The sequence below is a fragment of the Coregonus clupeaformis genome, unplaced genomic scaffold (genome assembly GCF_020615455.1).
Source record: "Coregonus clupeaformis isolate EN_2021a unplaced genomic scaffold, ASM2061545v1 scaf0035, whole genome shotgun sequence".
NCBI classification, from domain to species: domain Eukaryota; kingdom Metazoa; phylum Chordata; class Actinopteri; order Salmoniformes; family Salmonidae; genus Coregonus; species Coregonus clupeaformis.
Window position 1 is genome coordinate 423981 of NW_025533490.1, and position 26886 is coordinate 450866.

At 42.0% G+C, this 26886-nt stretch overlaps 1 protein-coding gene across 1 annotated transcript; it reads left to right on the forward strand.

The window, feature by feature from the left end:
* The first annotated feature begins 6320 nt into the window (after nucleotides 1-6320).
* On the forward strand, nucleotides 6321-19301 carry LOC121566193 (protein NipSnap homolog 2). Its single transcript, XM_041876362.1, has 10 exons — nucleotides 6321-6615; nucleotides 8924-9063; nucleotides 9291-9336; nucleotides 10032-10126; nucleotides 13919-13989; nucleotides 14277-14417; nucleotides 14720-14751; nucleotides 17363-17457; nucleotides 17653-17736; nucleotides 17832-19301. Exons 1-10 carry the CDS (start codon nucleotides 6494-6496, stop codon nucleotides 17894-17896), a joined length of 891 nt encoding a protein of 296 aa, XP_041732296.1. The 5' UTR covers nucleotides 6321-6493; the 3' UTR covers nucleotides 17897-19301.
* The last annotated feature ends 7585 nt before the right edge of the window (nucleotides 19302-26886 follow it).

Consider the following 26886-nt stretch of genomic DNA (forward strand, 5'->3'; position numbering starts at 1 on the left):
TACAAGCTTGGCACACCTGTATTTGGGGAGTTTCTCCCATTCTTCTCTGCAGATCCTCTCAAGGACTGTCAGTTTGGATGGGGAGCGACGCTGCACAGCTATTTCCAGGTCTCTACAGAGATGTTCGATCGGGTTCAAGTCCGGGCTCTAGCTGGGCCACTCAAGGTAATTCAGAGACTTGTCCCGAAGCCACTCCTGCGTTGTCTTGGCTGTGTGCTTAGGGTTGTTGTCCTTTTGGAAGGTGAACCTTCACCCCAGTCTGAGGGCCAGAGTACTCTGGAACAGGTTTTCATCAAGGATCTCTCTGTACTTTGCTCCGTTCATCTTTCCCTCGATCCTGACTAGTCTCCCAGTCCCTGCCACTGAACAACATCCCCACAGCATGATGCTTCAACCACCATGCTTCACCGTAGGGATGGTGCCAGGTTTCCTCCAGACGTGACACTTGGCATTCAGGCCAAAGAGTTCAAGAGTGTGCAAAGCTGTCATCAAGGCAAAGGGTGGCTATTTGAAGAATCTCAAATATAAAATATTTTTCATAATGTTTAACCCTTTTTTGGTTACGACATGATTCCATGTGTGTTATTTCATAGTTTTTATGTCTTCACTATTATTCTACAATGTAGAAAATAGCAAAATAAAGAAAAACCCTTGAATGAGTAGGTGTCCAAACTTTTGACTGGTAGTGTATATTTGAGAGAGAGAGAGAGAGAGAGAGAGAGAGAGAGAGAGAGAGAGAGAGAGAGAGAGAGAGAGAGAGAAAGAAAGAAAATATATATATATTAGGGCTGTCCCTGACTAAACAAAATCTTCTGTTCTTTCGACCAATCATTGGTCAACATTTTAAAACGTGTATTTGTCCATAAATAGACACACCCTATGTTTGAATAAAATCAACTATATGTAGGCAACTGAGCTTGTTAAGACACACAAATTACTAAAGAGGGCGCCAGAGATCAAAATGGCCTAACCAGAAGAAAAAAACATTGTTCCCGACCCTCCTCCGGCTGCACGCTGCTGGCTTTAGCAGATTCTGGCATTATGCTCCTGAAGTTGCCGGTAATAGGCTACACCAGCAGTCGGCAACATTTTCCATTTGGAGTGCCAAGTTATCGTACCATTTCTACTGATCTGCGTGGCAGTTATAATTTTCATATGCACATTTTCGTGGAACAGTTTAATTTCATTTATAATAAAGTCTTCATATCTCAAAATCAATGTTATGTGGTTAATCAAAATTCTATCTAAATGAAAATTATACAAATCTAAAAGTAACTTCTATTGCCATTGCCAATATGTAAAAATAGGCTACATAAAGCCAACAAATAAAAACATTGCAGCCTGCAGGTAGAAAATAAAATAAATATCCTATAAATCACATTGGCTATGCATGGCCTGTCTGCAAGGAACTTGAAACATTGTATCAACTATTGTATTAACTTGGTCTGGCAAGCTCCTGCTAGCAAACTTGCAACATTGTAGAAAATATTCTGGGCCCTTTGAGTTTCCAGTGCCAGTGAGCTCCAGACAGACAGACACTGCTGTAGGCTATTTTGCGCAAGGGATAAGAAGCCTATTTTATGATGTTTCCACCGGATCAGAGCATTATATTTTAATTTTTTTTTTATCCATTTTCCACATTTTGTTTACTTTACAGCCTTATTGTAAAATGGATACAATATTTTTTTCCCCTCATCCATCTACACACAATACCCCATAATGACAAAGCGAAAACAGGTTTTTAGAAAAAACTATCACTTTGCTATGAGACTCAATATTGAGCTCAGGTGCATCCTGTTTCAATTGATCATCCTTGAGATGTTTCTACAACTTGATTGGAGTCCACCTGTGGTAAATTCAATTGAATGGACATTATTTGGAAAGGCACACACCTGTCTATATAAGGTCCCACAGTTGTCAGTGCATGTCAGAGCAAAAACCAAGCCATGAAGTCGAAGGAATTGTCCGAAGAGCTCCGAGACAGGATTGTGTCAAGGCACAGATCTGGGAAAGGGTACCAAAAAATGTCTGCAGCATTAAAGGTCCCCAAGAACACAGTGGCCTCCATCATTCTTAAATGGAAGAAGTTTGGAACCACCAAGACTCTTCCTAGAGCTGGCCGGCCGGCCAAACTGAGCAATCGGGGGAGAAGGGCCTTGGTCAGGGAGGTGACCAAGAACCTGATGGTCACTCTGACAGAGCTCTAGAATTCTTCTGTGGAGATGGGAGAACCTTCCAGAAGGACAACCATCTCTGCAGCACTCCACCAATCAGGCCTTTATGTTAGAGTGGCCAGACGGAAGCCACTCCTCAGTAAAAGGCACATGACAGCCCGCTTGGAGTTTGCCAAAAGGCCCCTAAAGGACTCTAAGACAATGAGAAACAAGATTCTCTGGTCTGATGAAACCAAGATTGAACTCTTTGGCCTGAATGCCAAGTGTCACGTCTGGAGGAAACCTGGCACCATCCCTACGGTGAAGCATGGTGGTGGCAGCATCATGCTGTGGGGATGTTTTTCAGCGGCAGGGACGGGGAGACTAGTCAGGATCGATGGAAATATGAACGGAGCAAAGGACAATGACCCTAAGCACACAGCCAAGACAACGCAGGAGTGGCTTCTCTGAATGTCCTTGAGTGGCCCAGCTAGAGCCCGGACTTGAACCCGATCTAACATCTCTGTAGAGACCTGAAAATAGCTGTGCAGCGTCGCTCCCCATCCAACCTGACAGTCCTTGAGAGGATCTGCAGAGAAGAATGGGAGAAACTCCCAAAATACAGGTGTGCCAAGCTTGTGCCAAGAAGGCTGCAATCGCTGCCAACCGTGCTTCAACAAAGTACTGAGTAAAGGGTCTGAATACTTTCATTTCCAAAACAAAGAACGGCATTCGATAACGACGTTATACCACTAGATGGTGTAGTATAGGCTTGGGCCTTCAGCAAATTACTTGTGTGAGAATTATACTATAAAGACACAGATCCTTGTCTAGAATAACTGCAAAATAGAAAGTAAATATGATTTAGGCTAGGCCTATTCCACTATCTAAATATTCCATGCTGTTGTGTGTTATTCAATGGCCATATAATTGCATTATTTATTTTTATAGCGGCATGGGGCTACTGTGGTGATAGGCTAAATAACTTCAGAGAATTTAGATAATTTTGAATACACACATGGATTTCAATAAACAAATGAATAAGACTGTTCTATTCTCTTTGATTTAGTTCCTATTGCAACTCAGACAAATGACAGAACGGATGACATACTGACTGACTTAACTGAATGAAGGATGAATTAAATGTTCAAATATGTTGGAATGATGAGTTGCACGCATCATGCATGCTCTGCACTTTATTTGGCTAGTAGGCAAATAGGCCTACATTAGGGTATAATGACTCTATGGCTGCATGCTTCCAGAAGGGCATTTTCTGAGGCTGAGGGGTGCTTTTCCGAAGGCGCATGATGCTGTGGTGCTGCATGGAGATCACAAGCTCTTCAATTGGGCAGCAGTGTCGCGATGGAGGGAATAGCCTTTATGGAGACTACCTAAAACCACTGCAACAGAGTTATTATAAAGAGTGGGAATAAGCTTAGCTTATGCCAGACTTAGCCTACATTTAACCTCTCCCTTGTTCATTTCAGAGCCAATTCATATAAATCATGTCAAATTATTTCTAATTCATTTTAACCCCTCCTACAGAATATGCTTTGGCAAGATTTTGAGTGATTAAATAAATGTCAAAATATTCTATAAAAAAATATTTTGAGTGGCAAAGACTCCAGTGGGCATACATAATTCGTAGATTCACCAAACATCTATTATTATTCTATGGTTCATTATTCCAGGTATATACTACTGGTTATGATTGCAGACAGAGCCCAGAGAATGGGATGGTGCAATATTGAATTAGTCATATTTTTATAAGGTGCATGCATGGAGATGTCCACGTTACCCAGAGATATGCCAATGCTTTGGAGATACACCTAGCAAACAAATCCATTACATTAGCTACCTAAATGTGAAGTAAACTCAACTGAGGAGTAATAGAGAATGGAGACTTTTAACTTGAAAACGTGCAGGATACCTCTTTCCGGTTTCCCTGACTTCCGTTTTTTTATACTGTGTTAGGCATATTCGCGTAGCCCTCCTCAAAGGCCGTTTGGTGTACGTTCTTTGTTGTTGGTGAGATTAAACGGCCAAACTCTGAAAGGTACAGTGGGGGAAAAAAGTATTTAGTCAGCCACCAATTGTGCAAGTTCTCCCACTTAAAAAGATGAGAGAGGCCTGTAATTTTCATCATAGGTACACGTCAACTATGACAGACATATTGAGAAAGAGAATCCAGAAAATCACATTGTAGGATTTTTTATGAATTTATTTGCAAATTATGGTGGAAAATAAGTATTTGGTCACCTACAAACAAGCAAGATTTCTGGCTCTCACAGACCTGTAACTTCTTCTTTAAGAGGCTCCTCTGTCCTCCACTCGTTACCTGTATTAATGGCACCTGTTTGAACTTGTTATCAGTATAAAAGACACCTGTCCACAACCTCAAACAGTCACACTCCAAACTCCACTATGGCCAAGACCAAAGAGCTGTCAAAGGACACCAGAAACAAAATTGTAGACCTGCACCAGGCTGGGAAGACTGAATCTGCAATAGGTAAGCAGCTTGGTTTGAATAAATCAACTGTGGGAGCAATTATTAGGAAATGGAAGACATACAAGACCACTGATAATCTCCCTCGATCTGGGGCTCCACGCAAGATCTCACCCCGTGGGGTCAAAATGATCACAAGAACGGTGAGCAAAAATCCCAGAACCACACGGGGGGGACCTAGTGAATGACCTGCAGAGAGCTGGGACCAAAGTAACAAAGCCTACCATCAGTAACACACTACGCCGCCAGGGACTCAAATCCTGCAGTGCCAGACGTGTCCCCCCTGCTTAAGCCAGTACATGTCCAGGCCCGTCTGAAGTTTGCTAGAGTGCATTTGGATGATCCAGAAGAGGATTGGGAGAATGTCATATGGTCAGATGAAACCAAAATATAACTTTTTGGTAAAAACTCAACTCGTCGTGTTTGGAGGACAAAGAATGCTGAGTTGCATCCAAAGAACACCATACCTACTGTGAAGCATGGGGGTGGAAACATCATGCTTTGGGGCTGTTTTTCTGCAAAGGGACCAGGACGACTGATCCGTGTAAAGGGAAAGAATGAATGGGGCCATGTATCGTGAGATTTTTGAGTGAAAACCTCCTTCCATCAGCAAGGGCATTGAAGATGAAACGTGGCTGGGTCTTTCAGCATGACAATGATCCCAAACACACCGCCCGGGCAATCGAAGGAGTGGCTTCGTAAGAAGCATTTCAAGGTCCTGGAGTGGCCTAGCCAGTCTCCAGATCTCAACCCCATAGAAAATCTTTGGAGGGAGTTGAAAGTCTGTGTTGCCCAGCGACAGCCCCAAAACATCACTGCTCTAGAGGAGATCTGCATGGAGGAATGGGCCAAAATACCAGCAACAGTGTGTGAAAACCTTGTGAAGACTTACAGAAAACGTTTGACCTGTGTCATTGCCAACAAAGGGTATATAACAAAGTATTGAGAAACTTTTGTTATTGACCAAATACTTATTTTCCACCATAATTTGCAAATAAATTCATTAACAATCCTACAATGTGATTTTCTGGATTTTTTTTCCTCATTTTGTCTGTCATTGTTGACGTGTACCTATGATGAAAAATTACAGGCCTCTCTCATCTTTTTAAGTGGGAGAACTTGCACAATTGGTGGCTGACTAAATACTTTTTTCCCCACTGTATTATTGTACGTCAATATTGCAACACAAGATTTGTTCAAGCCTAAAATGTTAGTTTGTAATCGTAACATGGTGTTTGCCATTTTTCGCACATGGCTTTTCTTATGATCCTAATGATACATACATTCAACCTTTTGGCAGCTATCTGGCTACATATCTTCCTCTCTGGTTTTAGTCAGAGGTTGTTCCGGATCCGGTACACTTGCCTTGAGTTTGACATGTAGAGAACGTCATCCCGTCAACTGATGTAGGCTGTCTTCGAGGCATGGGAATTTAGAACAGTCATCAAATATGTTAGATTGCATGAATAAAGTCTTCCAGAGCAACAACAACAAAATGTGAAGTCTACAAAGAAGAGGAACACACATACCAGGCTCCTTTTCAAGTTTGCATGTAAAAACTGTAATAAAGCTTGTACCGAGGGCAAGTGGTCCTCCCCTGTTCACACCATTCATTTGTTGGTGTTTTACTACCACCTGGTGGCTACATTGTACGCTCACAGCCTCCACTGTGTTTTTGCATAGGACAGGGGTGTATTCATTACGGAAACCATTTATCGTTTAAGAACCAAACGGAAGCAAACAGAGCAAAACAAGAGTTTCTTTTGAACAAATTGAAGTAGGTCCCTTCCCGTTTGCTTCCGTTTAAGAAACGTTTTGCAACCGAATCGGCGTAATGAATACGCTCCAGTGTTATCAATGGAAAATGGCGACCCGAGTCCTTCAGAGATTTGGCAATGGCCTGAATCAGGCTAAAAATACGGCACAGTCGACAGGACAGATCGTCGTTTTAAGCAGGTGTGACTATTATTACTTTGCACGTTTAGGATTTAAAGCGTTGGTGTTCTGACTTTTGTTCCATTGACGATTTTGGAGAATAGGGGTTCCCACTGACTCGTCTATGCTGCAAGTGTGCAGGAGTGAACCTGAACAAATGACTGTTAGCAAGCTAGCATAAATAGCTAGCTAGTCAACTATTGGCCTGTAGTAGATTTGAAAAGCTACAAATTAGTGAAACTTCTAATTTGAGCTATTCTAAAATGGTTAAACTGTTAAAGGTAATGCACGGCGTATCCAGTTACTAGTGTACTTGTCTGTCTAATAGGGAATTATTATAACACTTGCTCAAGGTCATTATTATAAAGCTAGTGCTACGGTTGTGAATATACACTACATGACCAAAAGTATGTGGACACCTGCTCGAACATCTAATTCCAAAATCATGGGCATTAATATGGAGTTTGTCCCCCCCTTTACTGCTATAACAGCCTCTAATCTTCTGGGAAGGCTTTACACTAGATGTTGGAACATTGCTGCGGGGACTTGCTTCCATTCAACCTCAAGAGCATTAGTGAGGTTGAGCACCAATGTTGGGCGATTAGGCCTGGCTCGCAGTCAGTGTTCCAATTCATCCCAAAGGTGTTTGATGGGGTTGAGGTCAGGGCTCTGTGCAGGCCAGTCTAGTTCTTCCACACCGATCTCGACAAACCATTTCTGTATGGACCTCACTTTGTGCACAGAGGCATTGTCATGCTGAAACAGGAAAAGGGCCTTCTCCAAACTGTTGTCACAAAGTTGGAAGCACAGAATCGTCTAGATTGTTATCGTATGCTGTAGCGTTAAGATTTCCCTTCACTGGAACAAAGGGGCCTAGCCCGAACCAAAAAAAACAGCCCCAGACCATTATTCCTCCTCCACCAATCTTTACAGTTGCCACTATGCAGGTAGCGTTCTCCTGGCATCTGCCAAACCCAGATTAGTCCGTCGGCCTGCCAGATGGTGAAGCGTGATTCATCACTCCAGAGAACGTGTTTCCACTGCTCCAGAGTCCAATGGTGACAAGCTTTACACGCTTGGCATTGCGCATGGTGATCTTAGGCTTGTGTGTGGCTGCTTGGCCATGGAAACCCATTTCATGAAGCTCCCGACGAACAGTTCTTGTGCTGACATTGCTTCCAAAGTCAGTTTGGAACTTGGTAGTGAGTGTTGGACAGATGATATTTACTTGCCTCAGCACTCGGCAGTCCTGTTCTGTGAGCTTGTGTGGCCTACCACTTCGCGTTGTTGCTCCTAGACGTTTCCACTTCACAACAACAGCACTTACAGTTGACCGGGGCAGCTCTAGCAGGGCAGACATATGATGAACTGACTATGATGGTGCCACGTTGAAAGTCACTGAGCTCTTCAGTAAGGCCATTCTACTGCCAATGTTTGTCTATGGAGATTGCATGGCTGTGTGCTCGATTTTATACACCTGTCAGCAACGGGTGTGGCTGAAATAGCTGAATCCACTAATTTGAAGGGGTGTCCAAATACTTTTGTATATGGAGTGTAGCTTACTGGGTGTTCCTGAGTGGCGCAGTGGTCGAAGGCACTGCAGTCCTAGCTGTGCCACTAGAGATCCTGGTTCGAATCCAGGCTCTTTCGTAGCCAGCCGCGACCGGGAGACCCATGGGGCGGCACACAATTGGCCCCGCGTCATCCAGGGTAGGGGAGGGAATGGCCGGCAGGGATGTAGCTCAGTTGGTAGAGCATGGCATTTGCAACGCCAGGGTTGTGGGTTCGATTCCAGTATAAAAAATAAAAATGTATGCACTCTGGATAAGAGCGTCTGCTAAATGACTAAAATGTAAATGTAAATGTATTTTGCGTGACATTACTATGTTACTATATCGGCATTTCTTTACCTTATAATGTCAACATTAGCCAATGATACATCATTTTTATTTTAATACTTGTGCAGCAGCAGTGGTAGTCTGTGGCTAGCTGTAACTGTCACTGCTTGTTGTTTACTTCGGAAACAGCCAGGGTAATGCAAGAACTGGTACTGCATGTAGGAAACCAGTGTGCATTTTCTCAAACATTGTGTGTAGGTAGCTTAGGCAACAACATCATACAGTGCATGTGTTACTGTTATTATTCTTAGCTAGACCTTTCTGTCATAATTCACCTGCAGAGAAATGTGGGATGCATGCATGGACAGATCTGACTTCAGCTCACTACTCAGCAGTGAAATCCTTTGCTGCAGGAATAGATGAGTCACTCACTTCAGAAGATGTCTCTGTTCACATATGTATTCACACTACCATCTGTATTTTTTCTCCAGGGGGTTGTCAGCATCAAACCATAGGAATCGTGAAGATAGCTGGTTCAAATCGCTATTTGTGCGTAAAGTTGATCCCAGAAAGGATGCCCACTCCCACTTGCTTACCAAGAATGAGGAAAGCAACCTCTACAAAATCCAGTGTAAGTTGTGCTTTACTGTAACTTGTTCACTTCAATTCTTTTTATATTTCAGAGTTTTGAGTGCAGTGTAATAACCATAGTGTAAGAAGTAAGTATAGTGTAGAAATGAGTAATTACAATACTTGTTTCACTGTACTTACGGACCTTGACTGTAATGTAAAGTTTGACCAATTTAACCCCTTCCAACACAGAGGGCACTATGTCTAATAGAGATTGTTCTGTTACAGTCCATAACGTGAAACCAGAGTGCCTGGATGCCTACAACCAGCTTTGGTAAGTAATATGGACCTTGTTCAGTCTAGGCCTTTATACCTAAAGCCCCTCAAGTAGTAGCCTTACTGAGGGTAGTATCGTCCCAAATTATTGTTTCATTTGGTTGTTGAGTATGTGTGATATAAGGTCAACAGTAGTAGTGGTGATATTATGACTGCACAGCTAGTGTCACCAGTGGGTTGTGCACGTGAAAACATGTCCTTTTGGAACATTTCACATGCGATCACGTTTTCACATGTGTCGTTTCATGTTATCACATGTTGCCACATGTTATCACATTACCTTCACATAAGATCATGTGAAATTCATGTGGTTTTTCCATAAGGGCAGAGTTTAGACAAAATGTATTCAGTTCTATTCCTGTGACACAATGGTATGGCAACACTGTGTAGAATAATTTATCTATGCTCATACTTAAGAAGATCAGTCATAATACCCTTTTACTTATCGTAGAATCTGCACAACTGGTTTAGACACAGTCAGTTGCACAACTGAATGCATTCAACCTAAATCTGTCTTCCACATGTAACCCAACCCCTCTGAATCAGAGATTCAAGGGCTCGGGCAGAACGGCATATTTTTCCAGCTTGCCGCCTCGGGGATTCGAACCAGCGGCCTTTCGGTTACTGGCCAAACGCTCTTAACCGCTAGGCTCCCTGGTAGAATATGTGTTTGATATTGCTTTCCCTTGACAGTGAGGAGACCCTGCCATCTATCCATAATGATAAGTACTATCCCTGTGAGCTGGTGGGTACCTGGAACACCTGGTATGGAGAGCAGGACCAGGCCGGTAAGAATGCTGGCAGCAGAGCACACACTCCTCTACTTTCTAGTCTAGTTGAACTGCACATTCACTTCGAATTGGCACACCTGCAGGGATAGGCAAACTTAGTTCAGGAGAAGTGGGCTTCATTGAACCAGTTTCGCACATTTTCCTAGTGAGATGATGATTCAATGAAGTTGGTGTTACACCCACCTGGCAATAATAACAAAAGCCTACAAACATTAGTGCTGAGCGATTAACCGAAATGTAGGTTATTGTTTGTTTTTTAAACAACTAATTGACCGACGTTGGTTCAATTATTTAAATTCCATTTAGTTTCCAACAGGCCAATAATGTACATAGTTTAGCGCATAAAGCGTGGTAATTAACTACAATGACCATAATCCATTGTGCATATACTTGGCCGGTCTGTGTTTCTTTTACGCCTGCTACAGAAGAGAGAATGTGCGATCATGAAGGGATATACAGTGAGGGAAAAAAGTATTTGATCCCCTGCTGATTTTGTACGTTTGCCCACTGACAAAGACATGATCAGTCTATAATTTGAATGGTAGGTTTATTTGAACAGTGAGAGACAGAATAACAACAACAAAATCCAGAAAAACGCATGTCAAAAATTGTATAAATTGATTTGCATTTTAATGAGGGAAATAAGTATTTGACCCCTCTGCAAAACATGACTTAGTACTTGGTGGCAAAACCCTTGTTGGCAATCACAGAGGTCAGGCGTTTCTTGTAGTTGGTCCCAGGTTTGCACACATCTCAGGAGGGATTTTGTTCCACTCCTCTTTGCAGATCTTCTCCAAGTCATTAAGGTTTCGAGGCTGACGTTTGGCAACTCGAACCTTCAGCTCCCTTCACAGATTTTCTATGGGATTAAAGTCAGGAGACTGGCTAGGCCACTCCAGGACCTTAATGTGCTTCTTCTTGAGCCACTCCTTTGTTGCCTTGGCCGTGTGTTTTGGGTCATTGTCATGCTGGAATACCCATCCACGACCCATTTTCAATGCCCTGGCTGAGGGAAGGAGATTTGACGGTACATGGCCCCGTCCATCGTCCCTTTGATGCGGTGAAGTTGTCCTGTCCCCTTAGCAGAAAAACACCCCCAAAGCATAATGTTTCCACCTCCATGTTTGACAGTGGGGATGGTGTTCTTGGGGTCATAGGCAGCATTCCTCCTCCTCCAAACACGGCGAGTTGAGTTGATGCCAAAGAGCTCCATTTTGGTCTCATCTGACCACAACACTTTCACCCAGTTCTCCACTGAATCATTCAGATGTTCATTGGCAAACTTCAGACGTGCATGTATAGGTGCTTTCTTGAGCAGGGGGACCTTGCGGGCGCTGCAGGATTTCAGTCCTTCACGGCGTAGTGTGTTACCAATTGTTTTCTTGGTGACTATGGTCCCAGCTGCCTTGACATCATTGACAAGATCCTCCCGTGTAGTTCTGGGCTGATTCCTCACCGTTCTCATGATCATTGCAACCCCACGAGGTGAGCTCTTGCATGGAGCCCCAGGCCGAGGGAGATTGACAGTACTTTTGTGTTTCTTCCATTTGCGAATAATCGCACCAACTGTTGTCATCTTCTCACCAAGCTGCTTTGCGATGGTCTTGTAGCCTATTCCAGCCTTGTGTAGGTCTACAATCTTGTCCCTGACATCCTTGGAGAGCTCTTTGGTCTTGGCCATGGTGGAGAGTTTGGAATCTGATTGACTGATTGCTTCTATGGACAGGTGTCTTTTATACAGGTAACAAGCTGAGATTAGGAGCACTCCCTTTAAGAGTGTGCTCCTAATCTCAGCTCGTTACCTGTATAAAAGACACCTGGGAGCCAGAAATCTTTCTGATTGAGAGGGGGTCAAATACTTATTTCCCTCATTAAAATGCAAATCAATTTATAACTTTTTTTACATGCGTTTTTCTGGATTTTTGTTGTTGTTATTCTGTCTCTCACTGTTCAAATAAACCTACCATTAAAATGATAGACTGATCATGTCTTTGTCAGTGGGCAAACGTACAAAATCAGCAGGGGATCAAATACTTTTTTCCCTCACTGTAGATGGCAGCTGTTGCTTCGCGAGGTATCTCTACCTAAAAATACATGACCTAAGTGATTAATAGTTGATATTCAGCAGTCATAAAAGTATGCCTTGTTTACTTTGAAGAACTACAAAATAGTGATTTTGTTAAAGCATAGGCAGCAGCTCTATAGAGAGGAGATGTTGACTTGGAATTAAATAATAAAGTCATCAAATGTAATATACACAACAACTGAAATAATTTATTCAAGTAAAGTCATGTGAATAAATGGTTATTAAGGGATAAGCAGTAATGGGCAGTCACTACTAGTATCATGGGACTTGTATTAATTGTTTATTCTGTGTTGTTACAGCAATCAACCTAAATAACCGAAATTGAAAACCGTGATTAGTGTTGCCTAACCCTAGCCTACACATCTCATGTCTACACATGTTGCCAATAGTTCCCTGGCTGTTGGTTTTGCATTACTGCATTACTGAAATAATGCCCATACACTTATCAGAAGGATTATGGATACACTACCGGTCAAAAGTTTTAGAACACCTACTCATTCAATGGTTTTTTTTTTCTTTTTACTATTTTCTACATTGTAGAATAATAGTGAAGACATCAAAACTATGAAAAAGTAACCAAAAAAGTGTTAAACAAATCAGATTCTTCAAATAGCCACCCTTGGCCTTGATGACAGCATTGCACACTCTTGGCATTCTCTCAACCAGCTTCACCTGGAATGCTTTTCCAACAGTCTTGAATGAGTTCCCACATATGCTGAGCACTTATTGGCTGCTTTTCCTTCACTCTGCCGTCCGACTCATCCCAAACCATCTCAATTTGGTTGAGGTCGGGGGACACATTTCCACTGGTCTAATGTCCATTGCTCGTGGTTCTTGGCCCAAGCAAGTCTCTTCTTATTATTGGTGTCCTTTAGTAGTGGTTTCTTTGCAGCAATTCGACCATGAAGGCCTGATTCACACAGTCTCCTCTGAACAGTTGATGTTGAGATGTGTCTGTTACTTGAACTCAGTGAAGCATTTATTTGGGCTGCAATTTCTGAGGCTGGTAACTCTAATAAACTTATCCTCTGCAGCAGAGGTAACTCTGGGTCTTCCATTCCTGTGGTGGTCCTCATGAGAGCCAGTTTCATCATAGTGCTTGATGGTTTTTGCGACTGCACTTGAAGAAACTTTACAAGTTCTTGACATTTTCTGTATTAACTGACCTTCATGTCTTAAAGTAATGATGCACTGTCATTTCTCTTTGCTTATTTGAGCTGTTCTTGACATAATATGGACTTGGTTTTTTACCAAATAGGGCTATCTTCTGTATACCCCCCTACCTTGTCACAACACAACTGATTGGCTCAAATGCATTAAGAAGGAAATACATTCCACAAATTAACCTTTAAGAAGGCACACCTGTTAATTGAAATGCATTCCAGGTGACTAACTCATGAAGCTGGTTGAGAGAATGCCAAGAGTGTGCAAAGCTGTCATCAAGGCAAAGGGTGGCTATTTGAAGAATCTCAAATATAAAACATATTTTGATTTGTTTAACACTTTTTTGGTTACTACATGATTCCATATGTGTTATTTCATAGTTTTGATGTCTTCACTATTATTCTACAATGTAGAAAATAGAAAAAAAATAAAGAAAAATCCTTGAATGAGTAGGTGTAACTTTTGACCGGTAGTGTATGTCTCTGAATATGCCTATTATTGCTTTGCAAATAATGGCTGTTGTGTGTGTGTTTTTCCAGTCCATATGTGGCGGTATAGAGGAGGGTACCCAGCTCTGACCGAGGTCATGAGCAAACTCAGGCAGAACAAGGTAACAAACTGTTCCAATACTGTCATTTCCTCCCCGGCAGCATCTAGAAGCCTTCACTTTTAATATAGTAGTCTTGAATATAGCTTCATATGCTAGTATTGTCTGAGGTTGCCTGTCACTTTAACTCATATACCTGGTGGCCAACCTTCCTCCTGAAGAGCTACTGGGTGTGCTGGCTTTTGCTCCAGCCCTACTATAACCCCTAGTTTATAATCTACAGCGAATCAACCCCTCTCTAGATAGACAGTGAGGTATCAGATGTGCTTATTGATGTGAGGTTGACACAGGAGTTCATGAAGTACCGGGAGGAGAGAGGAAAGATGCTGTTGTCTCGTAGGAACCAACTGCTCCTGGAGTTCAGCTTTTGGAATGAGCCCATCCCCAGGAAGGGACCCAACATCTACGAGCTCAGGTCCTACCAGCTCAGAGTGAGTACTGAGTGACTTAACCTCATTAACCATAGCACTACTAGGTGTTTAGTTTGGGAGGGTGCTACATTGCTGAACAGATATTAATCACCACCAGATGATGCAAAGGGTGGGCAATTGTTGACATAAACATTGGAGAGTTTGTGTAGGTACTATGCAAACATTATGCTCGTAAATGTAGGCCTATATTGCAATCCATGTGAAAGGGCCATTATGAGTCATTTTGAATCTTGTAGGAAATTGTCACACTTTGATATTCCTGTGAAATACAAAAACTTTTTTCTCATGTTTTCTTTTTTCAGCCTGGCACCATGATTGAGTGGGGTAATTACTGGTAAGGCAACCTGATTACATTTGAATTACTCATCATCTTTAATTACAGCATATACAGTGGGGAGAACAAGTATTTGATACACTGCCGATTTTGCAGGTTTTCCTACTTACAAAGCATGTAGAGGTCTGTAATTTTTATCATAGGTACACTTCAACTGTGAGAGACGGAATCTAAAACAAAAATCCAGAAAATCACATTGTATGATTTTTAAGTAATTAATTTGCATTTTATTGCATGACATAAGTATTTGATACATCTGAAGCGCAGAACTTAATATTTGGTACAGAAACCTTTGTTTGCAATTACAGAGATCATACGTTTCCTGTAGTTCTTGACCAGGTTTGCACACACTGCAGCAGGGATTTTGGCCCACTCCTCCATACAGACCTTCTCCAGATCCTTCAGGTTTCGGGGCTGTCGCTGGGCAATACGGACTTTCAGCTCCTTCCAAACATTTTCTATTGGGTTCAGGTCTGGAGACTGGCAAGGGCACTCCAGGACCTTGAGATGCTTCTTACGGAGCCACTCCTTAGTTGCCCTGGCTGTGTGTTTCGGGTCGTTGTCATGCTGGAAGACCTAGCCACGACCCATCTTCAATGCTCTTACTGAGGGAAGGAGGTTGTTGGCCAAGATCTCGCGATACATGGCCCCATCCATCCTCCCCTCAATACGGTGCAGTCGTCCTGTCCCCTTTGCAGAAAAGTATCCCCAAAGAATGATGTATCCACCTCCATGCTTCACGGTTGGGATGGTGTTCTTGGGGTTGTACTCATCCTTATTCTTCCTCCAAACACGGCGAGTGGAGTTTAGACCAAAAAGTTATATTTTTGTCTCATCAGACCACATGACCTTATCCCATTCCTCCTCTGGATCATCCAGATGGTCATTGGCAAACTTCAGACGGGCCTGGACATGCGCTGGCTTGAGCAGGGGGACCTTGCGTGCGCTGCAGGATTTTAATCCATGACGGCGTAGTGTGTTACTAATGGTTTTCTTTGAGACTGTGGTCCCAGGTCTCTTCAGGTCATTGACCAGGTCCTGCCGTGTAGTTCTGTGCTGATCCCTCACCTTCCTCATGATCATTGATGCCCCATGAGGTGAGATCTTGCATGGAGCCCCAGACCGAGGGTGATTGACCGTCATCTTGAACTTCTTCCATTTTCGAATAATTGCGCCAACAGTTGTTGCCTTCTCACCAAGCTGCTTGCCTATTGTCCTGTAGCCCATCCCAGCCTTGTGCAGGTCTACAATTGTATCACTGATGTCCTTACACAGCTCTCTGGTCTTGGCCATTGTGGAGATGTTGGAGTCTGTTTGATTGAGTGTGTGGACAGGTGTATTTTATACAGGTAACGAGTTCAAACAGGTGCAGTTAATACAGGTAATGAGTGGAGAACAGGAGAGCTTCTTAAAGAAAAACTAACAGGTCTGTGAGAGCTGGAATTCTTACTGGTTGGTAGGCGATCAAATACTTATGTCATGCAATAAAATGCAAATGAATTACTTAAAAATCATACAATGTGATTTTCTGGATGTTTGTTTTAGATTCCGTCTCTCACAGTTGAAGTGTACCTATGATAAAAATTACAGACCTCTACATGCTTTGTAAGTAGGAAAACCTGCAAAATCGGCAGTGTATCAAATACTTGTTCTCCCCACTGTAGCTTATTTTTCGCTTGAAACTTCCTTCCCCATTTTCTCATTAATAAGAGCTATTCCACTGAGAGACTGAATTTTGATACTCTATTGTTAGATTCCAGAGTGCACAGAACTTGAAGGGAGAGTCTACAGCTGTCCTTGCTATTTTCAGATTTAATTTAGTTGTTTACTTTCAACAGGAGCATATGAGCCTGGACGATTCCATTCTCTCAGGTTTATGTTGAAAACACATTTGTTTCTTTATGACAAATATTCAATATACATTCATTGTTCTGAATTCTTCAAACTTGTCTGCCAAAATAAGTTTAATTTGTGATTATTTGATTCAGTAATTGATCAGAATTACTCATTCTAATTTGCGAAAATGTTTTTTAAAAAGTCATGCCACATTGTTAAAACGACATGAAATGCTGACAACGTGAATTAAGTCAGTATGATTTGGCTAATCACAATAACTGTACATGATTGTAATTTATATGATTGTATATACGATGACTAATGGGAATGGTTCAGAGCCAATAATGAAATGTCTCCAACCCCACACTATACAATTAGCGGTCTCGATGCATGAGTACGTCCAATCCAACTAATCCTGGCACTGCACAGCTACTGTCTGTATAGCCAACCGGTTCTGCCAAACTGGAATGATAGTTTTCAAGCAAGTTCAATCAAACCGTATGAATAATCAAATGAGTTGTTCAAATGATCATCAGTGGTTGAGACACCACATGGACAGTAGCCCATTATAATTGTATAATGCTCGCCTCTTTGACAGGTCATCATGACAAATAAGAATATGTTCTTAATTGAATACCTGTATAAATAAAGGTTAAATGGATATAAAAAATAATCATCTGCATGGGGTGGCCTTGAGTCAATGTGAAGAAGATGAAGCATTGGTTGTGGGGAAGTGTTGTGACTGATGTTTTGATTGGCCCATTGTTTTCCCAAGGGCCAGAGCTATTGGCTACCGCCAGCACAACAGTGAGGCTGTGGGAGGATTCTTCTCCCAGATCGGAAACCTCTACATGGTGCACCACCTCTGGGGTGAGGCCAGGCAGACCAGCTGTATCTCTCTTCTCTCCTTTCCTCCCCTCTACTCTCGTTCATTCACACAGATCTAACATTCATGTAGCGTCTCATACTAGGCTTTTAGGCTCTCTTATAGACAAGGCTGTTATTCTTTTTCTAAAAGAAGACTAACATTCATTTTATAATACAGTGTTTCATTGTTGATTTCAGCTTACAAAGACCTTGAGGCCAGAGAAGCCACAAGGAACGCAGCTTGGCAACATGAGGGTTGGGATGAGGTTGTGTATTATACAGGTGAGCAAAATCAGTTGTTATGAAGTCTACTTTCACATAGTGTGCACAATATGAAATACTTTGAACTCTCATCTGATCATGTATCTCTGTTTCAGTTCCTCTCATTCAGCATATGGACTCCAGAATCATGATCCCAATGAAGGCTTCCCCGCTGCAGTAACCTATGAGAGAACACAGAAGGCCGAACGCCAAGCGTCACCTGTTTTAAATGTAACAAAGTCCAAAATCTCACTGCCGTGGTCTCAACCTCTTGTTAATGTTGCCAACTAACCTCCCTCTGAATTGGTTTGTCTTTTACTTTACCCATTTCTGACTTTGCACCAGCAAACTATATTTGGTACTTAAAAAACATCACTGAGACACTGGAGGTTAAAGTATCATCATATCCCATCTTGAATCTGTTAGCTAAAATACTCTTTCCATAATTAGAAGAGCTGTAAGGCAATGGCATGAGAGCTCACAACTACTTTTTTGTTCTTGGGAGACAGGATGGGCAAAATCAGCATATTGAAACCTCCTGATAGTGGTTGGGTGGAGAACTGATGTCCAACATACTGGGTCATATTAACACTGGTCACATTGCCACAGCTGATCTAGTCTATTTTTAGAACCAACCAAAGTGCTGTTTTGAAAAGAGAGCTATCCTAGCAGTGTGTTCTGTTTGCAGTGAATAAGAATTTAGCTAATACATTGGGCAACTATGGCACGACTTGACAAAAAATCACTATAGATGCACAATGTGTGATTTAGCGGTTATTTCGTTTATTTAATGTAAATATTGAATAAGAATATGAATCACATTGTTACATTGCAAAATTAAGCTTTTGGGTGAAATCTGATCTAAGAAATGATGTTACTGATTCAATCGGAGTGGTAGAAAGACAGTCCAAATGGTAAAAGTGAATTGCTACTGTATTTTGTCAACGGAGAGAATATCTACTAAATGGTCAATTATTTAACCTTTATAAAGTGGAGGCATTGAGCGTGAACATTATTTCTTGGAATCATTTGTGTATTGTACTGTTAGACATTTACTGCATTGTTGGAGCTAGAAACACAAGCATTTTGCTGCACCTGCTTTAACATCTGCTCATCTCTGTACGCGACAAATAAACTTTGATTTATGTGAGAACTGGTATGAATACAGAGCTAAAGTCATGCATATTTTAACCCTAAATGTCTTCTGAATTTTTTCAAGTAATTGTATTGATTGCAATCGTGGGCATTCTCTCCCCGTTTATTTCCCATCATCTGCAATAAGCTTGATGTGTTTTTATTGTACTGGTTTAGTGAACATGGCTTGTTTTACCTTCGTGGAGAAAATACTGCATGTCCAGTTCTTCAAGACATGTTTTATTAGAATTAACATGTTTCCGGTTGGCCATAATGAATAGCCTATTCTGTAAACCACTGGTCTAGTACTATCATGGAACATTTCTGTGCCCAGGTACAACTACCGATGTACTGAAATGAAACTCATCCTAGTTTTATTCCATGATTTACAGGGTATTTATGACAAAGGTGGCAAGAATGTCAGCACATAAATAAAGTTATTCAAAGAGAAACTATGTGGTAATGCTGCCCTTTGTTGCCAGACTATGTGCTAGCCAGTACAAGATGGATGGATGTGTGTGTGTGTGTGAGTTACAGTGAGCTCCAAAAGTATTGGGATAGTGACACATTTTGGTTGTTTTGGCTCTGTACTACTGCACTTTGGATTTGAAATAATATGAATATAAGGTTAAAGTGCAGACTAATTTGAGGGTATTTTCATCCATATCGAGTGAAGCGTATAGAAATTACACTTTTTGTACAATGTCCCCCCATTTTAGGGGACCAAAAGTATTGGGACAAATTCACTTATGTGTATTAAAGTAGTCAAAAGTTTAGTATTTGGTCCCATATTCCTAGCACGCAATAATTACATCAAGCATGTGACTCTACATACTTGTTGAATGCATTTGCTGTTTGCTTTGGTTGTGTTTCAGATTATTTTGTGCCCAATAGAAATGAATGGTAAATAATGTATTGTGTCATTTTGGAGTCACTTTGATTGTAAATAAGAATATAATATGTTTCTAAACACTTCTACATTAATGTGGATGCTACCATGATTACGGATAATCCTGAATAAATAATAATTAATGATGAGTGAGAGTTGGACACAAATATCATACCCCCCAAAAAATGTAGAAGTGTTTAGAAACATATTCTGTAATGGTGAGAGGTTAGCACAGGGGTTCTGTTAAGATAATGTATTAACTAACTATTTCAGTGTCTTTGTGCGTCTCCCAAAAGGTTGTAAGGCTTTTGGATTAAGAAACGGACAGAGCTCCAGTCTGCAACAGTCAGGTCGTCTTTATTCAGAGAATTCTGTTATCACAATTTCAGATATTTTATACACACACGTCATACAAAAATCCCACCCCGCTTTAGGCGGGCTGTATTTTTCCACTGTACACATCTTGTAAGCTCACACCTGGGTTTAGCTCATGTGATTTTCCTCTGCTCTCCTGACCATCAGGTCACACACACATGTTCTTATCATAGTCTACTCCTTGCTCGGGCAGGCTGTATTCTTTAGTTATCACCGTCCTCACAATCAATCAATCAATCAATCAATTTTATTTTATATAGCCCTTCTTACATCAGCTAATATCTCGAAGTGCTGTACAGAAACCCAGCCTAAAACCCCAAACAGCTAGTAATGCAGGTGTAGAAGCACGGTGGCTAGGAAAAACTCCCTAGAAAGGCAAAACCTAGGAAGAAACCTAGAGAGGAACCAGGCTATGAGGGGTGGCCAGTCCTCTTCTGGCTGTGCCGGGTGGAGATTATAACAGAACCATGCCAAGATGTTCAAAAATGTTCATAAGTGACAAGCATGGTCAAATAATAATCAGGAATAAATCTCAGTTGGCTTTTCATAGCCGATCATTAGAGTTTAAAACAGCAGGTCTGGGACAGGTAGGGGGTTCCATAACCGCAGGCAGAACAGTTTAAACTGGAATAGCAGCAAGGCCAGGCGGACTGGGGACAGCAAGGAGTCACCACGGCCGGTAGTCCCGACGTATGGTCCTAGGGCTCAGGTCTCTCAGTTGGCTTTTCATAGCCGATCATTTAGAGTTGAAAACAGCAGGTCTGGGACAGGTAGGGGTTTCGTGAGCCGCAGGCAGAACAGTTGAAACTGGAATAGCAGCAAGGCCAGGCGGACTGGGGACAGCAAGGTGTCATCATGCCCGGTAGTCCTGACGTATGGTCCTAGGGCTCAGGTTCTCAGAGAGAAAGAGAGAACGAGAGAATTAGAGAGAGCATACTTAAATTCACACAGGACACTGGATAAGACAGGAGAAGTACTCCAGGTATAACCAACTAACCCCAGCCCCCGACACATAAACTACTGCAGCATAAATACTGGAGGCTGAGACAGGAGCGGTCCGGAGACACTGTGGCCCCATCCGAAGAAACCCCGGACAGGGCCAAACAGGAAGGATATAACCCCACCCACTCCGCCAAAGCACAGCCCCCGCACCACTAGAGGGATATCCCCAACCACCAACTTACAATCCTGAGACAAGGCCGAGTATAGCCCACAGAGGTCTCCACCACAGCACAAACCAAGGGGGGGCGCCAACCCAGACAGGAAGATCACGTCAGTAACTCAACCCACTCAAGTGACGCACCCTCCCAGGGACGGCATGAAAGAGCACCAGCAAGCCAGTGACTCAGCCCCTGCAACAGGGTTAGAGGCAGAGAACCCCAGTGGAGAGGGGAACCGGCCCGGCAGAGACAGCAAGGGCTGTTCGTTGCTCCAGCCTTTCCGTTCACCTTCACACTCCTGGGCCAGACTACACTCAATCATATGACCTACTGAAGAGATAAGTCTTCAGTAAAGACTTAAAGGTTGAGACCGAGTCTGCGTCTCTCACATGGGTAGGCAGACTGTTCCATAAAAATGGAGATCTATAGGAGAAAGCCCTGCCTCCCGCTGTTTGCTTAGAAATTCTAGGGACAATTAGGAGGCCTGCGTCTTGTGACCGTAGCGTACGTATTGGTATGTACGGCAGGACCAACTCGGAAAGATAGGTAGGAGCAAGCCCATGTAACGCTTTATAGGTTAACAGTAAAACCTTGAAATCAGCCCTTGCCTTAACAGGAAGCCAGTGTAGGGAAGCTAGCACTGGAGTAATATGATCAAATTTCTTGGTTCTAGTCAGGATTCTAGCAGCCGTATTTAGCACTAACTGAAGTTTATTTAGTGCTTTATCCGGGTAGCCGGAAAATAGAGCATTGCAGTAGTCTAATCTAGAAGTAACAAATGCATGGATTAATTTTTCTGCATCATTTTTGGACAGAAAATTTCTGATTTTTGCAATGTTACGTAGATGGAAAAAAGCTGTCCTTGAAACAGTCTTGATATGTTCGTCAAAAGAGAGATCAGGGTCAAGAGTAACGCCTAGGTCCTTCACAGTTTTATTTGAGACGACTTTACAACCATCAAGATGAATTGTCAGATTTAACAGAAGATCTCTTTGTTTCTTGGGACCTAGTACAAGCATCTCTGTTTTGTCCGAGTTTAAAAGTAAAAAGTTTTCAGCCATCCACTTCCTTATGTCTGAAACACAGGCTTCTAGCGAGGGCAATTTTGGGGCTTCACCATGCTTCATTGAAATGTACAGCTGTGTGTCATCCGCATAGCAGTGAAAGTTAACATTATGTTTTCGAATAACATCCCCAAGAGGTAAAATATATAGTGAAAACAATAGTGGTCCTAAAACGGAACCTTGAGGAACACCGAAATGTACAGTTGATTTGTCGGAGGACAGACCATTCACAGAGACAAACTGATATCTTTCCGACAGGTAGGATCTAAACCAGGCCAGAACTTGTCCGTGTAGACCAATTTGGGTTTCCAGTCTCTCCAAAAGAATGTGGTGATCGATGGTGTCAAAGGCAGCACTAAGGTCTAGTAGCACGAGGACAGATGCAGAGCCTCGGTCTGACGCCATTAAAAGGTCATTTACCACCTTCACAAGTGCAGTCTCAGTGCTATGATGGGGTCTAAAACCAGACTGAAGCATTTCGTATACATTGTTTGTCTTCAGAAAGGCAGTGAGTTGCTGCGCAACAGCTTTTTCTAAAATTTTTGAGAGGAATGGAAGATTCGATATAGGCCGATAGTTTTTTATATTTTCCGGGTCAAGGTTTGGCTTTTTCAAGAGAGGCTTTATCACTGCCACTTTTAGTGAGTTTGGTACACATCCGGTGGATAGAGAGCTGTTTATTATGTTCAACATAGGAGGGCCAAGCACAGGAAGCAGCTCCTTCAGCAGTTTAGTAGGAATAGGATCCAGTATGCAGCTTGAAGGTTTAGAGGCCATGATTATTTTCATCATTGTGTCAAGAGATATAGTACTAAAACACTTAAGTGTCTCTCCCGATCCCAGGCCCTCGCAGAGTCTGTGCAGATCCAGGACAGCTAAGCCCTGGAGGAATACGAGATTCAAAGAGGAGTCCGTAATTTGCTTTCTAATGGTCATGATCTTTTCCTCAAAGAAGTTCATGAATTTATCACTGCTGAAGTGAAAACCATCCTCTCTTGGGGAATGCTGCTTTTTAGTTAGCTTTGCAACAGTATCAAAAAGAAATTTTGGATTGTTCTTATTTTCCTCGATTAATTTGGAAAAGTAGGATGATCGAGCAGCAGTGAGGGCTCTTCGGTACTGCACGGTACTGTCTTTCCAAGCTAGTCGGAAGACTTCCAGTTTGGTGTGGCGCCATTTCCGTTCCAATTTCCTGGAAGCTTGCTTCAAAGCTCGGGTATTTTCTGTATACCAGGGAGCTAGTTTCTTATGACAAATGTTTTTCGTTTTTAGGGGTGCAACTGCATCTAGGGTATTGCGCAAGGTTAAATTGAGTTCCTCAGTTAAGTGGTTAACTGATTTTTGTCCTCTGACGTCCTTGGGTAGGCAGAAGGAGTCTGGAAGGGCATCAATGAATTTTTGTGTTGTCTGAGAATTTATAGCACGACTTTTGATGCTCCTTGGTTGGGGTCTGAGCAGATTATTTGTTGCGATTGCAAACGTAATAAAATGGTGGTCCGATAGTCCAGGATTTTGTGGAAAAACATTAAGATCTACAACATTTATTCCATGGGACAAAACTAGGTCCAGAGTATGACTGTGGCAGTGAGTAGGTCCAGAGACATGTTGGACAAAACCCACTGAGTCGATAATGGCTCCGAAAGACTTTTGGAGTGGGTCTGTGGACTTCTCCATGTGAATATTAAAATCACCAAAAATTAGAATATGATCTGCTATGACTACAAGGTCTGATAGGAATTCAGGAAACTCAGAGAGGAACGCTGTATATGGCCCAGGAGGCCTGTAAACAGTAGCTATAAAAAGTGATTGAGTAGGCTGCATAGATTTCATGACTAGAAGCTCGAAAGATGAAAACGTCATTTTTTTTTTGTAAATTTAAATTTGCTATCGTAAATGTTAGCAACACCTCCGCCTTTGCGGGATGCACGGGGAATATGGTCACTAGTGTAACCAGGAGGTGAGGCCTCATTTAACACAGCAAATTCATCAGGCTTAAGCCATGTTTCAGTCAGGCCAATCACATCAAGATTATGATCAGTGATTAGTTCATTGACTATGACTGCCTTTGAAGTGAGGGATCTAACATTAAGTAACCCTATTTTGAGATGTGAGGTATCACGATCTCTTTCAATAATGGCAGGAATGGAGGAGGTCTTTATCCTAATAAGATTGCTAGGGTGAACACCACCATGTTTAGTTTTGCCCAACCTAGGTCGAGGCACAGACACAGTCTCAATGGGTATGGCTGAGCTGACTACACTGACTATGCTATTGGCAGACTCCACTAAGCTGGCAGGTTGGCTAACAGCCTGCTGCCTGGCCTGCACCCTATTTCACTGTGGGGCTAGAGGAGTTAGAGCCCTATCTATGTTGGTAGATAAGAGGAGAGCACCCCTCCAGTTAGGATGGAGTCCGTCACTCCTCAGCAGGTCAGGCTTGATCCTGTTTGTGGGTGAGTCCCAGAAAGAGGGCCAATTATCCACAAATGTTATCTTTTGGGAGGGGCAGAAAACAGTTTTCAACCAGCGATTGAGTGCTGAGACTCTGCTGTAGAGCTCGTCACTTCCCCTAACTGGGAGGGGGCCAGAGACAATTACTCGATGCCGACACATCTTTCTAGCTGATTTACACGCTGAAGCTATGTTGCACTATCAATATCCTGCAACATGTTTCATACTCTCTTCCAAGCCTAACAGTTCTCCTTCTTTGTTGTCTGGCCTAACTCCTACTCACATTGCTAAATAGTAACACAATGTAATCTCAACTTGCCCTACGCTCACACATTACTAGGTAGTAGTCTTATGATTCTAACACATTTCACACAGTTTCGGAGTGTAATAATTAGTCACTACTAAGAAAGTACTAATCATACTTAAAACAAGAACATTTCACAACTCTATTTAAGGGTGGAACATTTAGTCATTACTTTTAACCTGTATATATTTTAATTTCTATATCAGGTTCCCATACCTTTTTGGCCTACGACCATATTTTGATATCTGAAAATTATTGTGACCCCACCCATGTGAAAAAAAGTATGTAATTAACAGCCAATATTTTACTTTTTTCTTTGGGGCTATGGCAGTCGATTGAAAAATATTCCAACATTATTTCTGATTGTCTTCTCAACTCACCATCACATACTTTTAATGTGGGGCTATGACAGTCAATTGCAAATTAGTCTGACATGTCTCTTATCTCACCAGCACTAATGAGATGGGTGTGGCTTGATGCATGTCGCGTTGGAGCTTCTCAAAGTCAGGGGGCGTGGTCGACAATGCCATCTCATCTCTGCTGTCACATCCAACCTGGATCGTTATTTTGTTTTAAGGCAGAAGAGAGCACTGAATCCAGCTTCACACAGATATGAGCTGGCGAAAGGTAGCCTACCATCAGTTTTTGATGGTGTTTTCAACACAACTGGGAACTCCGAAAAATACGAGGTTAAATCATGACGTCAGTGATCTTCAGGTCAGAGCTCTAGAAAGAGGCCCAAGTTCCCGAGTTGGAATTCAAGTTTCAAGTTAATGTCACATGCACAAGTACAGTGAAATTCCTTTCTTGCAAACTCAAAGCCCAACACTGCAATAACAATGTATTACTAGAAAAAACAGAAAAACGAGAAATAAGATTTGAAAATGTGAAATACACAATAACGTCAGTAAGCATACAGTGGGGAAAAAAAGTATTTAGTCAGCCACCAATTGTGCAAGTTCTCCCACTTAAAAAGATGAGAGAGGCCTGTAATTTTCATCATAGGTACACGTCAACTATGACAGACAAAATGAGATTTTTTTTCTCCAGAAAATCACATTGTAGGATTTTTAACTGCGCCACTCAGGAGTTAGCATAAATTATTTATTTAACAGTGTTATCTGACAAAGGTATTGACGCAGGTTTCTGTGCCTCTGCCTCCCCACACATTGTTTTCACCATATCAATTGCGGCCGGTAATATCAGTCTCTACAATAGTGTGTGGAGCATAGCAGGCCTAGACATTCCCAGTGGGAATGATTCAAGTGCAATCTTTTCTCATTATCTAAGGGCGATCTCTGGTTGAATTTTATCTTTTAGATTTGAATCATTTTCATTTAGATTTAAGGATAACCACATTACAATGATTTTGAATTACAAAGACAATATATATATATATTTTTGTATACACTGTATACATTTTATTCAGAATTTTTGAAATTCTCTTGCGACCCCATTTTCATATCAGGCGACCCCTAGTTTGGGAACCGCTGGGTTAGCATGTCTTGGGGGTATGATATTTGTGCCTCTAACTTTCTCACTCATCATTAAGCATGGTAGCATTCACATTAATGTAGAAGTGTTTAGAAAAAACTTTTGACTACTTTAATACACAAAGTGTATTTGTCCCAATACTTTTGGTCCCCTAAAATGGGGGGAAAACATACAAAAAGTGCTTTAATTTCTAAACGGTTCGCCCGATATGGATGAACATACCCTCAAATTAAAGCTGTTAGTCTGCACTTTAGTCATTGTATCATTTCAAATCCAAAGTGACAACAAAATAATGTGTCAC

Bases quoted from the DNA above. Each gene is read 5' to 3' on its own strand.
- LOC121566193 (XM_041876362.1), top strand. From the start codon at position 6,494: ATGAATACGCTCCAGTGTTATCAATGGAAAATGGCGACCCGAGTCCTT. The intron at 6,616-8,923 runs GTGTGACTATTA...TTTTTTCTCCAG, and splicing joins CAGATCGTCGTTTTAAGCAG to GGGGTTGTCAGCATCAAACC. The intron at 17,737-17,831 runs GTGAGCAAAATC...TCTCTGTTTCAG, and splicing joins TGAGGTTGTGTATTATACAG to TTCCTCTCATTCAGCATATG.